This window comes from Talpa occidentalis, unplaced genomic scaffold, assembly GCF_014898055.3.
Source record: "Talpa occidentalis isolate TD23 unplaced genomic scaffold, MPIMG_talOcc4v2.1 talOcc4.16, whole genome shotgun sequence".
Taxonomy (NCBI): domain Eukaryota; kingdom Metazoa; phylum Chordata; class Mammalia; order Eulipotyphla; family Talpidae; genus Talpa; species Talpa occidentalis.
In genome coordinates this window covers 49,417,385-49,432,265 of record NW_023601653.1, presented here as the reverse complement: position 1 = coordinate 49,432,265, position 14,881 = coordinate 49,417,385, and the positions used below count along the sequence as shown (strand labels likewise).

The 14,881-nt window shown below is 38.2% G+C and overlaps 1 protein-coding gene across 6 annotated transcripts in view; it reads left to right on the top strand.

The window, feature by feature from the left end:
* CCDC91 (coiled-coil domain containing 91) overlaps positions 1–14,396 on the top strand; it is a 274,863-nt gene extending 260,467 nt beyond the window's left edge. For all 6 annotated transcript variants that reach the window (XM_054696326.1, XM_037514176.2, XM_054696328.1 and 3 more), the window contains one exon: positions 14,263–14,396. In XM_054696326.1, the coding sequence (XP_054552301.1) occupies positions 14,263–14,373 (111 nt within the window). In that variant the 3' untranslated portion in view covers positions 14,374–14,396. The remainder of the gene's footprint in view (positions 1–14,262) is intronic.
* Positions 14,397–14,881: the final 485 nt, after the last annotated feature.

The window sequence follows — 14,881 nt, the reverse complement described above, 5'->3', positions numbered from 1 at the left end:
AATCAGGTCCTGTAGTCATACACTATGCCACAGAGAACAGGTCTCGGGCTGAGTTGCTACTTTATATGGTATTTTAAGGGCATCTCAACTGCCCTGTGTACTTATGAATGACTTTCTTCTTTTTAAGAAATGTCTCTCCCTACCTTCATTAATCTTACTTCCCACTTCCAATGCATTAGTAATGATGCTTGATAAAAGACTGCTTAACATTTTTTTAATTTAATTATTTATTTATTTTTAGTTTTATACATATTTTACATCATTTTTCATTTTTGCACAATGTATGCATTTTCATCTTGGTTATAGTCCCCGTACAATTCATTTTAAGTAGCCTTGTTAGATTTTCTTCTGAGCTTTTCTGATCTACGAATATAGGTGAGAAATGGGATTTTTTTTGTCAACTGAGATAGCTATTTCTGTAAGAATTTTAGTTTACAAACCTTTGCTTATTTTGGATGCATAAGAAGCAAGTAGAGTACTTCAGTGTTAGCTGACAAGAAAAGTAAACAACTAAAATAGAAACAAAAGTTATATAGGAGCTTTCCTACCAGTTTAACAATGTCTCCAGGCTATGAACCATCAATTAATGAAGTTTCTACCCAAATGTCACCAAATCTGGCTTACAAATTCCCTGCAGATTTTTTTTGAAAGGGAGAGGAATACTGCTGGCTTTTTCTTGGTTTTGTTTGTTGACTATTACTGAATTGTTTAATTTTATTGAGAAGCCTTTTTACAAAAACACGGCCGCATCATATAGGGATACCTTTTATCCTAGAGGAGTGCACGATTTAGGAGCATGAGGTTTTTAAAAACAGATTTCCTAGATTAAAACTGAGCTTCTGTTTATCAGATGCATAAATTTAGGCAAGCACTCAGGCTGCATTTGTTCATGTGTAAAATGAAGAAAAAATAGTTCTCACTTCAGAGGTTGTCAGAATTTACATGGGTCACCACAGGAAAGTGCTCACAACATTGCCCCTCAGTTTTAGTTTTTACTGCTAGTGTTTCATTGTTGAAGTGGCCTCCTGACAGGAAGGTTTAGAGTGTCACTGGTTCTACCTACAGTCTTAAGGTATGCAGTAGTTTAAATACCTTTTTCCAGAAATGATTTGTGGCAGCTTAAATAATTTATGTTCTGTTAAGAATCATGATGGATAGAAAATGAGCATCAAATAATGACAGTAAAACTGTCATTTACACAGTTTATGTGGTCCTATTATCAGACTTAATCTGCAGAATCAGTTCAGGGTTTCCTATGGGGAAAACTGCCATATTTTATCCAAAATAGGCATAATTTTAAATTGATTGGTAACTTTGTATTTCTTTGCAGATAAGTTGATTGGTTAGGCAAAGTTATATTGGTATAGTTTTAAATCCATCCCATTATGTATTTTTAAAAACATTTTGGGTGTGTTTTTCTTTTTAATTGTTCCAGTTTGTGTTTGCAAATACTCTCTGTAGCAGAGAAAAGAGGGGGAAAGAGGCAAATGTCAATACAATTTGCACACACACATGTTCCGGTGATTGGCATAACCTGATTGTTACTGATTATTTTTGTTATTCTTATTCTCTTAAGCTGACTGGAAATTTCAGTCTCATTCACTTGACATTTTGAGCTTTTCCAGAAGTAAATTTCTGTTTCTGTTGTCACAGGTAGACTCACATAGTGTAAAGTTGATACCTTTATCACTGGGATTTGTATTTTCCTCCCAGTGACAGAAACTAGAAATAACAATAACATAAGCAACCCCACAGGTAAGCAGTTTAGAGCTGGCACAGAAACTGTAACTGGAGTTACAGAAAAACTGGTGATGGAGAAAAGGGAAAAAGCAAAAATGGGAGAAAAACCTGGGAGAGGTGTCTGCCTCACTTGGACAGAGCTCTCTGGCGACCCTGCCCCACATCTCCCACTGCTTGTGCTGAGCTGCCCTCGTGGGGAGCCTTGGGCATGGTCACTTGAGGACGTTGACATCATTCCTAGAACTAAAGTAGAACTTTCTCGGTAAGGAAGAAAAAAGTGGCTATTGGAGGCAACTAGCAGGCTTTGCTGGGATCCTTCACTCCTGTCGCTCTGTCTGGTAATGTTAATTATTTTTCAGCATCTCTATTTGAGCAGGTGCCATTGCCATTTTTAGGCAATAATATCCCAGTTTAGCTTTCTTAGTGGAAAGCAAACCTCCTTTTCTTCTTTACAAAAAGAAAGATGTTTAGGGTTTTCTTCTATTCCTAGATCCAGCAGGAGGCTGCAAGGGATTTTAAGAGAACTGACAGAGTTCTCTCACTTGGGTGCCTCAGTAGGATAAATCTTTTAAAATGTGCCGTGCAGATGGTATTGGTTTTCTTTAAGACATCAGTAATCAAGTACACACCATAAAATCCTGAATGGCGAGGAAGAGCAGTATTATTTAAAAAGAGAAAAAAATCTGCTCCATCTGATTCAATGATGCTTTGTTCCACTGGCTCAATTTTGGATAATGAGGATCTCCTAATGGGAATCAGGCCTGGCTTGCAGGTGTGGGCAGCGTGCACTGTGTGCTGGCCTGTTGCAGTGGTGGTAGAAGCATGACGGTGAGTGAGAAAAGATGCCTCAAAGGCATCCCAGGGCCAGCCCGGTTGTGTGGACACAACCTGTATGACTGCCTTCCCTTTCATTACCACCCCAGGAGCATGTGGGCTGTGGTTTTATATATTGGTGTGGAGGCTACAGTTTTGCTTTAATATGATACATTGAATATACCAGTTTTTCTTTAAATGATTCTGTTGCATTTTCAGGGAGCCATTTGTATGGTAATATTGTAGAAACCTTCTGGAATGCACTGTTTAGGAAGAGGAGATAATTACATGTTTCAGTCACTGCATCTACAGGGCTTTTTGGCATCTTGACAGCTTTTTGTCCTAGTACATGCAATGCAAGACCCCCCTACTTATTATAACAGAACAGATACCTTGCCAAGGCCCCCAGCCATAACCAAAGTCTGTATCTGAAAAGGAGCATACTACTGCGGTTCAGAGAACGGATCTGGTACCACACATGCCTGTATCTGAAGCCTGTCCCTGCCACGGGCAAGTCATAACCTCTCAAGGCCTCAGTGATCTCAAATCAGCAATGCAAAGGAACAGAAATGTGATCCTACCAACTCCATGCTTCCCAGGATGCCCCACCCTACGCAGTCTCCTTCCCTTGAGTTTGGGCCGGACCCAGTAAAGTCAGGTTATTAAAAGATTGTGGCTTCTGCCTTACGTTCACTCATGTTCTGGGTGCTCTCTGGCTTTCTCTCATGCTCTCTTGAATTGCTTGCTCTGGGGGATGTCAGCTGCCACCTTCAGCATCAGCTGAAAAGGAACATCCACACATGAGCTGGAAGGAGACCCTGTCCCTGTTCAACTTTGAGGTCACTGTGGCCCCAGACCACATCTTGGTTGGAAACTCGGTAGACACCAAGAGCCAGAGGCACCCAGTTTCTTGACTCACAGAATCTATGATATAAATACTTGGGTTTTGTCTCTGTATGTTTTAAACCATTGGGTTTGGGTGACTTTTTTTTTTTTTAACTTTTTATTTTTTTTATTTTTTTTTAATTAATAAATTTTATTTTTATATTCCCCATACAATTGCAATCCCCCCATTCTGACCCCAATTTACACAGTAACAGATATTACAGTGCACAGGGCGTTGCCTGTACAGAGCAGGTCGTGAGCACTGCCAACCTAGAAGCTGTACCACTACTGTGGAAACAAGGAGCGATTGGACTTCCTCCTGCATTACAGGTTATTCAGCACACGCTGCGAGTCAGTTTCAACAGATGTGCACAGGAGCACTTAATAAACCTTGTGGACAGACCCTGGCTAGTTTTCGTAGATTGAAACATATAAGGCAAAGTATATCAGTCATTTGAGAATTTTAAGATAGCAAAGGAAGACAAGAACCTAAAGTCATGTGATTCTTTCTACTTCAAAATAAGATGAAATATAGATTGTTGAGGGTCAAAATAAAAGAGGAGCTAGGTAAACTGGCAGATAATGTTTCTAGGATTGACACAAAATAATTGCTAAAAATTTAAAAGTTCAACTGAAAAGTATAAAAAAGTTTGTGTTTGTTACTTGAACAATTTGTTACTTAACAGTATTTGTTTGGGATTTTTACATTCATTTAACTTAAGAAAAGGCCATTCTATACATTACAATATTTACACTAACCAAGATCTTGAAAAAACAATGTAGAAAAAGGTTGTTCATGGTTTGGAAGCATGCAACAAATTATATTTAAAACATTATGTGGAATGTTGTACAAAACTCAGTTAGTCTGCCTTGCCAGAATCAATCTAGCTGGTATTTGAGATAAATTCTTTATTTGCTATTGCGCTCTATAAAGTAGGACACAGAACTTATTACTAGCTAAACAGAAACTTAAGGACCAGGGCCCTAAGATACGATTTCTGTGCCACTACAGTAAAAGTGTGTGTGTATGTGTGTGTATTTAAATTTACCTAAACATCTGGAGTGTTGTTGTTTTTTTCATTTAGAAAATTTTTTTTTAAATGTTTGGCTTTTCCTTGGAATTTGTCATAATTAGGAGTAAAAGAGTAATGATCAGAATTCGTTTCAGACTCGCTAACCTTACTAGCGACGCTTATACTGTGCAGTGCCCGGTCTGGCAAGTGGCAGTGAAATCTTCCCTCCCTATGGCAGCATCTCCTTTTCTAGTCAACTGCTGTTGTTTGACTTGTTAGGAGGAGGAAGACTGTTTTCCAGGGTAGCGTGTCTGCACATCAGAGCCTGGAATACACACTGGTTTACTCTGCCCGGATGATTCAGTGAAGGGCAATAATGAGTATTCTCATTTCCCAGTGGCTTCTATGGTAGTTTGGGATAAAAAGGCAGAACTGCCCAAATATGCAGAACTGTTCCTTTAGAGGGCTCAAAAACAGAGCAATAACTTACCCTAAGACATCTTCAAATGAAAAAAGGAAAAGAAAATAAAGGCAGTCTTTTACTTGTGACCAGCAGAGTTTGTCTCTTACGCCCGCTTCTTATTTACTCTGAAAGATCATCTGTAATTCATCTCGTGCATGCTAGAAAGTTACACAACTTCTTTATATGTTGACAGTTTTTAACTATATAAATAGTCACACAGACTTGAAATATACTTTCAAGTTAAAAAGCATTCTCGGAAAATAAAGGAGATGTGAACTTCAGATTGCAAGTGTTCGGGGAATGTTGAGTGATGGCCTATGAATGTTCTGGTAAAGGGGTCAGGCACACACTTTCTGAAGTTCAAGGTTAAGGTGAGCGCTGCCTTGATTCAAGCCACAGCCCTGACTATGCTGAATCTTCTAGAGTCAGAAGTTTTCAGTCTATGTGTTTTATGTAACCTTATTATCCTGATGCCATTTCTAAGTTACGATAATGACACAGTTGTGTTCCCAGGGAGGGGATTTTGTGTCTAAACTTCAGCTTTGTATACAACATATCCCTCTTGCAATCAAATTTACTTACCTGAAAATATAAAGAAAAGTCTATTGTAAAAGAGAGACTGTTCCTGGTTACCGTACTAATGAAAAATATACTATAGAACCTCTGTGAGCACAACCAGCAATATCAGAGATAAGTCTGTTTTCCTGGGCTGAAGTGAGGAGAGGCAGAATGTGCAGAGACAGGAGAAAGTTAAGGATGGTGATATTTACAACAAAAAATGTTTAAGTGTCACAATGAAAACAGTCACCACTCAAGAATAACTTGACCTTCAAGTTTCAACTCATAATGTGATGACTTCATAAAACAAACCAGGCCTTACAATTACATTTGCATTTGAAGTTTTAAAATCCATCTATAGTCTACTTCCTTCAGGTCCACATCAAGATGAAGGGTAGTCACAGCATCCCACAGATAGTTCCCAGCACTCTCTGGCCTTGTCACTAACCCCCTAGAGGAGAATCCCGTCTCTACCTTGTCCAAAAGTCAGTGAGGCTATAGGATTGACTTGAAATACACAGCAGTGTTCTTAAGGTCAATGCATTTTTAAAAAGATGTGTTTTTAAGTGTCAGAAGGTATGTCAGCCTGGTGAAATCCTAGTCACTGAGAGTGTCAGCTTTACATGCCGTCAGGTGTGGATGTTAGACTAAGCAGATTCAGCCTCATTTACCATTAAAAGTTCATGGTTGTATGGGGAATATAAAAATAAAATTTATTAATTTAAAAAAAAAAAAGTTCATGGTTACTTATCATCGAGGGCAAAAATAATCAATGTCATTTTCTCCCTCTTTGAGTCTAGAGGATTTCTCAAGATAAGCTGTTTGTGAAGTATTTTCCAAAATATTCTTTACACACATGTACACACACACGTCTGCTCGACTCCAAGGTGTGAAAAGTTGAAGAAATGTAACCTAGACTTGAACCATTCTGGCAACTCACAAGCTCTAAGATTTTTTTCTATGGAAAATAGTCTTTTTAGCACCCAACATTTCCCCAGCTCCCTTTACTAAAAAAGCCTTTTACTTATTTTTAAACAGACACTAGAAATGGTGTCTTGTAGAGCACGTGGTGAAAAACAATTCTCTCCTTTGTAAAAACCTCAAGGATCTGGAAAAATTATTGAGAAGTTTCCCAGGGCGGCTATAAAAAAGTTCTACCAATTGGGTGGCTTTAAGCAACAAAATGTTTTCTCTCCCATTTCTAGAGGTTAGAAAGTCTAGAGCAAGGGGCTCTCCTGTTCATCCATGCCTCTCCCCCAGCATCTGTGTGTTACATCTTAATTATATCTTAACGTGACCAGATAAGGTCACATTTACAGGTGCAGGGGTAGGACCTGAATAGGTATTTCAGGGGTCAGAGCCATTACCTGGCACACCTCCCGTGCAGCACTCCTTGCCAGATCATGCGGTAGAGAGCGCACCTCAACACAGCTTTGCAGCTTTCTCTTATTCCTTTTCTGGGTGACTCAACTATGCTTTCTATATGCCGATGATTTCCAAGTTTGTGTCTTATATATGTGTATCTTGTTTATTTGTAGTCCTGACCTCCCCCCTGAATTTCAGACTCATATCCAACATCTCTGATATATCTGATTGGAGCAGAGAAACCAAACATACTCCCATTTTCCTCTGGTCAACTCCCTTCAGATCCAATCCATTGCATCTCAGTAAGACACCATCAGTGATTCTAAGAATCACCTTATGTTTCTCCTTCCTTTGCATCCACACTTCTGGCCCATCAGCAGCTCAAGTTGGTCCTTGTTTAAAATATTCCCAAGCCTGACCTGCTGCTAAGCCTCCACTGCATTCTAACTGACTCCAACTGTCCTAGTGGATTTTCTTCTTGTCTCCCGCCCCCTCCCACCACCAGTCTGCTGTCCCTACAGAAGTCAGCCTGGTATTTTGCGAGCACAGAGCATGTCACACTCTTGCTCAAAACTCTCCAGCATCTCTTCCCAGGACATACCTTTCCCTCCAACCACCACCTACTCTTCTGATGCTCTCCCCTTCTTTTCTCCCTGACTCCTTATGGCCAGTCCTCTTGTCCAACCAAGTCCGAACCCTCATTTTGAACTCTTCCCTTGCTGTTTCACCTGCCTTGAAGTTCTCTTTACCAAAATGTTTGCATGGTTCCTTCCCCCCCACTCCTCATTCTTCCTAGTCTCTTAACTATACCTTCTCCAGGTGGTCATCTCCAATTATCACACCCAAAAGATCTCCCCTTATCTAATCCTTTAGGCTATTTTGTTATTTTTTTCAAAGCATTGGTCTCCACCTTTGTCTCCTCAGACTAAAATATAGTAAGAGCAGAGAACTGACTTACTCACCGTAACATTTCTAGTGCCTAAAGAATGCCTGGCACATAGTAGGTGCTAAATAACACTGACTACACAGGCAAATGAACGAATGGATCTAGCACTCCTAAGCAGATTTTTTCAAGCCTCCTTCCTCCATGTTTCCAAACAGTATGTCTGTCTGTCTGCTAATCTGCTCACTCTCCACTATGGTCTTCACTCGACTCAGTCTTGACTATGTATGTCAACATCTGTACTTATTTCCTGTTTGTCTCTTCGAAAGAGACTATAAGTCTCTTAAGAACAAGGATACTATTGTATCTTTTCTTTTTTTTTTTTCCTTTTTTTTTTTTTCTTTTTTTTGCCCAGGACTGAGAGTGGTAAGGTTCAAATACTGGGCAGTCTTGACTTTTTTCCTCATCACTGATTGGCTCATTGATTAAATGACTCGGTTTAAGCACAGCTCAATCTCAAACATGGACATGGAAAGGCAGTTGAGGATTTGTGGGGGGCATATAACAGTCAGAAAAAAGGCATTCCAATCCACAAAAAAAATGTTATCGAGGTAGCAGTAAACAAATCAGAGACTAAGTAATCATTTCATTTCTTATCAGAAGGCAAACAACCCTTCTTACCCAACAGCATGATGTTAACTGGAAAATGTGCCTGGTTGTTATAGTTGCAGCACATTCTTGACCTTTCTTCACTGCCCATGAAACAACGTGTTAGTGAATGAAAACAACCCAAAAAACATCATTACTAAACTAATACCATTTGTGTATGAGTCATTTCCCATCAGTGTACTTGCTAAATACCCTTTCTAGCTTTACTGAAAAATTAGATCAATTTTTAAGCATATGTTTGAAATATAGGGGAGGGTAGGTGGGAAAGGCACATTGATCAAGGCACACCTAGTATTTTCACTTTTCTTGACATATGTTACTGGGAGGAGCCCAAAGGTATTGAAGAAATTACTACTAAGGGTATTAAATATTTATTATTATAATTATTATATGTAAGACATATATTTGATGTATTGTATAACATTGTTATATGTATATGTCTATATATTCAAAAACAATACATCATTTCTGGTTTTCTAAAACTTTACTTATTTTAACTATTTGCTTATTTTACTTGTTTTAATATGGTCTATTAAAATAAGCCATATCTGTTTGTAATTGACTTTGGATTTTCTTCTTTACACCAGTGTAAGTTCACCATCCTTTGTATTATTGTGTATGTGGTCACTGGAAAATAACAGCTAAGGTCCAGAGATGCTTTTGTGTTTCTTTTGCTATGGTGTGAGACACTAAGGAAAGATAAATCTAAACATATCTTCTCCCCTCTTACCTTATTAAGATTGACTTTTACAAAGTAGAATGATTTCTAAATGATTCTCAGCAATAATCCAGCAAACTGAAGAGATGACAAAGAATTGGGGGGCAGAGAGGAATAGAAAGCCCAGGTGTCTATTTCAGACGCCTTAGAATTTCCAGGTTTTTTTTCTTCAGGAATCTGTAAAAAGCTGACTAGCAGCTGAAGCAACAGAAAATGGAAGGGGAATCAAAGCAAATAGAAGGGAAAACTCTTAAGAAGAGATGGCAAACCCCACATCCCAAACAGTTTGCCACTACTGCACTCTGGACATAATACTGTCAGCCTAAGTCACAGCACACTAACATTTGATTCACTTTGAAACAAAAGCCGCAAACAGTAAAAGCCCCGCTCTTCCAGGAGCAGGAGGAGTAGAGTTTTCTGCCAGAATTCCTCTTGCCTCAATAAAGGATAATAAGGTCATGCCTAATAAAACAGAAACTGTTGAAATTCAGGAATTTGCCAAGAACATTAGTTTGATGTACGTGTTTCAGAAAGAGGAATTCAACGTCTTTCTATGAGAAAGGTCCCAAATGTTCAGGGAGGAGCTACAAAGCCCAGGTCTTTGATGGCCCTGTGTAGCGTCCTCCATGCAGTGCCGGTGTCCCTGGCTGCACCCTGGAGTGTGCAGTTGTATTTATTTAGTGGGGCCTTTGGAAGGCCCGAGGAGGTGTGCTGAACGCTGTGAAGGGAGCCTGGCAGTGTGTCCATCACCTCATGGTCTCCCATTCCACAGTGACTGCACACAGAAAGAGGAGAGAAGTGCTTGGGGTGTCCAGACGAAAATTGTCACGCTTCTGCCTTGAGATGTATCCTCATTTAGAAAAATAGTACTGCTGGGCCTCCCTGGTGGCGCAAGGGGTTAAGACACTGTCCACAGCCACTACAGCACAAGTTCAATCCCAGGCCAGGGAGGTGGCCCTCATGGCTCAGTAGACCTCTCCTGATTCACAGGCTGCACCCCTCAGCAGTGTATTTCAGTCAGTTCTGTCCTCCACTCTGTCTCTGGTAAATCCTCTCACCCTCTGCACCTCTGGCCTGTACCCGAGTTCTTGATGCATAAATAAATCTTTAAAAAATAAATAAAAAATGAAAATAGATTATGGCTGCTTCTGATGCACAGCCCAGTCATTATTGCCACCAAGCAACAATCACAGGTCAAATGCTGGTGACACACTGTGAGTTTATGCTGCACATCCCCAAAAGATACACTTTCTCCTTTACCTTGAGTCCATAAATTCGAAGCTAGTAAGTCAGGTTTGTTTCTAATTAGTAATGTGTGGGGCTTGTAAATGACTGAGGTATGAAGCTAATGCATGACACCTCTACAGAAGTTACAATGCATACTAGTAACACAAACAGCCATGATGCCCCCTCCAAGATGAAGGTGTATCTAGGTGTTTACCTAACTAAACATAATTATCCTCCATTTTGGCTGCATAATTTCCTTACCTTAAAAAGAAATCTCCTGGTGGCACAAGGGGTTAAGATGCAGCACTATGAAGCTATCCACAGCCACTGCAGCATTAGTTCGATCCCTGGCCAGGGAGGTGACCCACATGGCGCAGCAGATCTCTCCTGACTCACCCGCTGGTCCCCTCAGCAGTGTATTTCAGTCAATCTGCCTGTTCTGTTCCCCGCTCTGTCTCTGGTGAATCCTCACCCCTCATCTCTAGCCTTCACCCCAAATCTTGTATGCATAAATAAATAAATCTTTAAAAAAAGAGAAAAATGTTTACTGCCCATTTGATGTAACTCAAAATATACTTTTGTTGATTTTTGCTTAGTTTTTGCACTTTATGAGAAAGGGGCATTAGACTATCTGTAGTATCATGACTTCCTTTTAAAATTTGCTGTATTAGGGCCTCCCCAGTGGCACAGCAAGATATACTAGCACAGGTATACAGAACAATGTGCTGACCGATGTGCATTCCAGCATTAATTGTAATAACAAGACTATCAATAGAATAATTATTAAATAAAATATTCTTTTGTACTAAAATATAACTATATATGGAAAACAAGCAACTGTTTAAAAGAAGAAATGGGTGCCAGACCTTTTTGAGATGTTGGGACACAGGAGTTAGCAAGACAGACCCTTGTCTAGCCACCTAGGGTTTACACTGTAACAGACTGCTTGTTTGAAACAGACTCGACCTGTTTCTGTAAGAATTCCCAGAATGCTGTAATTGAAGGGAGTCTTAGGATAATTCGATCTTTTGCTGTGAAATTTACAAATATCATGTATTCCTTACTGATTAATTCTTAGGATGCTTAAAAATTTTAGTCTTCCATCTTTTTGGTCATTTTTAATATAGGTGGATCATATAAGTGTAATTTTATAAAGAGAATTATTGCATCATTTGCTTTTTTTTCTTTTTACAGTGGAGGGGAGCATATGGAAAGGATTTGTCACCTTTTACATAAATATGGCATATAATACGAAATTCAATTTATTTGGCTTTGAGTTCCTCCATTGTTCTACCATCTGTAGACAATGTGTTGTGATCAGTTATTTTTACTTTGTGTAAAAATAACTTTAGGGCTTTAGGGCCAAAGAGAATAACTTTTCTTGATGTAATCAATAATCAATTTCCAGGAAGTTCTTTATCACATGACTTATATTACTAAAGTTTCCCTTAGTGTTTCATGCCACAGCAAAAGAAAAACAAAAACATCTCTGGACCTCAGCTTTTATTTTCCAGTGACCAAAAACCACAATAATATAAAGGATGGTGAACTTATACTGGTGTAAAGAAAATCCAAAATCAATTGCAAACAAATATGGCTTATTTTAACCGGACTGTTAAAAATATTGTTTTCTTCTCAGAAGTGAAGTATTGTTTTTGAATAGATATACATATACACATATATACATACACATACATAATAATGTGTATATCTATTCAAACACAATGTATCAAATTTATGTTACATATATTATAATATTTAATACCCTTTGTATGAAATATACATGTTTTGTTCATTATATTAATTATCAACATTAATACAACCCTAATTAACAAAATCTCTAACTTAGCAGGAAGACCAAATCAGTTAAGTTCCAACAAAACAAGTATTGGCAAAAGTGTGGAGAAGGAACTCTCAGATACTTGGTAAAAAGGTAGATTAGTCCAGCCTCTGTAGGAACAATTTGGATGTTTTTCAAAATACTGAAAATAGATCTACCATATGATTCAGCGATATTATTCCTAGGTATTGTCCAAAGAGTATAAAAACATGAAATCAAAAAGATAGTCACTACTATGTTCACTGAAGCACTATTTATAATAGCCAAATTATAGAAACAGCCTAAGTGTCAAAGGACAGATGAGTGGATTAAGAAGATATTTATGCACACATAGGACTACTATGCAGCTATAAAAACAGATGAAATCTTGCCATTTGTGACAACATAGATGGAACTGTAGGAAATGATACTAAGTGAAATAAGTGGAAAAGATAAAGACAGCACCTCCCTGGTGGCGCAGGTGGTTGAGCACAGCGCTATGAAGCTGTCTGCAGCCTCTGCAGTGCTGGTTCCATCACTGCCGGCCGCGGAGCAACCCACATGGCACAGCAGACCTCTCCTGTCTCGCCCACTGCTCCCCTCAGCAGTGTATTTCACTCAGTCTGCCTGTTCTGCTCCCCACTCTGTCTCTGGTGAATCCTCTCACCCCCCACACCTCTGGCCTGTACCCCAGTTCTTGTATGCATAAATAAATAAATCTTTAAAAAAAGAGAGCGAGAGAGAGAGAAAGACAAATGCTGGTTATTTCACTCATATGTGGGCTATAGAGAAATAAAGCAAAGGAACTGGCAACCTGAATAAGCCCTTGAAATCTTACTGCAAAACTGAGGTTACCAGAAAAGCAGGGGGTGGGAGCAAAGGGTAGAGGGGCCCAGTGAACAGTGGTGAGGATTATTGGTGCTTTAGTGGTGGATGTGGTGTGGTTATATACATTTGAACAGTGTAAATCAATACTCCTAAGACATATACCATGTTGAGAAATAGTATTACCTTAATGAAATAAATTTTAAAAAAGAAGGGATACCTTGTCAATACTTAAATTTTACAATTCTGTTGGAAGCCAAGGTCTCCCAGCTACTAAGTGTCAAAGACAAGATTCTAAACCAAATATTTTGATGATTTTAATGCCTTGTGCTTTTCATAATTTATGATCATAATGTTCAATACTGACTTGAAGTATGGGCTTTATTTTTTAAAAGAGAATGCAATAGTTATTACATCTCATTTTTCTAATTAGCTAATAAGGTACTATAACAAATATGATTTACTTAATGCTTACTATGTTTAACAAATGTATATTTCCTGTGATCTAGTAAACATCAGTGTGTGCAAGGCCCTGGGCTCTCAGGAATTCAACAGAAGCCTAGCACAGTTTTTAGGAGTTCATGATCTATCAGAAAAGACTATATATATGTGTGTGTGTGTGTGTATGCATGTGTATCATGTATATATACATATATATCATGTATATATAAGTTATAAGATAAATCTATAAAATATAAACACAGTCAAAGTGCCGCATTAATATTTCTATGAAAAATAATAACGCTAAATGTGTAATTTAAAATTTCAAGCAACAAAAAAAATCAACATCAAGTATTTCTTAGACACCTTTCAAGAATTTTTTTCTAAATTCTAGAACTTGTTTATCTCATTTAGACTTTGTTCCAATAAACTCCTATGCATGATGTACTTAAGCTGTTTCCCTGTCGTATGTTTTTCTTTTGTTTTTGCATCTGCAATATTTATATGATTTTTGTGGACATTTGGGCTGTACATTCACTAAGAAACAACATTCTAATACCATTTTATATTTTCAAGAATCACCGTGATCAAATATATGATATCTCTCCAATAACTGAATACCAGCATCAACTATGAAATTATAACGACTATCATGCCATGTTAAATAAGCCAGAAACAGTGACTACATTGTTACTACATTCAGTTTTCCTTGACTTTCTAAATTATCACCTGAAAAAGTTTTTCTAATGGGTTTAATGGCATAATTTTCTTTATCCCTCAACTAAATATATATATATTTTTTTTCTCCTTTTTTCCTCTCTTGCTCTCAAAAAAATTCAACAGCTTGATCAAGTCATCCGCCAAAGAAGCCTGTCCAGTTTGGAACTGTTCCTCTCCTGTGCTCAGAAACAGTTAAGTGCTTTAATAGCTACGGAGCCGGCTGACATTGAATAAAGAGAACATGACAAGCTAACCCACACTGGCAATGGATAAATCATTAGACCTAAAATACATGCTGTGAACTATAAAGATGCTTTTGTTTTCTTTCCAAATCTTGGAGAATTGATTTTTACTTCAAGGATAAACCAAAACAATATTTAGATGAACTATCAAGAAATTAATTTATTTTCTTTTGTTTTTTTCCTTTACATTGACTATTATGTTAGTAGTGGTAGTAATAGCAACAGAAAGTATGCTGTGACCCAAAAGCCACTGAAAATTGCCACACTGTACAAGTTCAACAAGCTTTAGAGCCTCTGATAGCCTGATATACTGTATTTGGCAAAAGCAGTGTGACTATCTATACTCTTTGCTTCACCAAGACTCTCATGCCTGAATGTAATCATACCTGGATTTGATTTGAGGATAGAAAGGGCATGGATTTCAACATCACCTGCTTATCTGCCTAACTTGGGTACAGAAAGAACACTGACATGGTAGAGACTCATAATGGTATTACCAA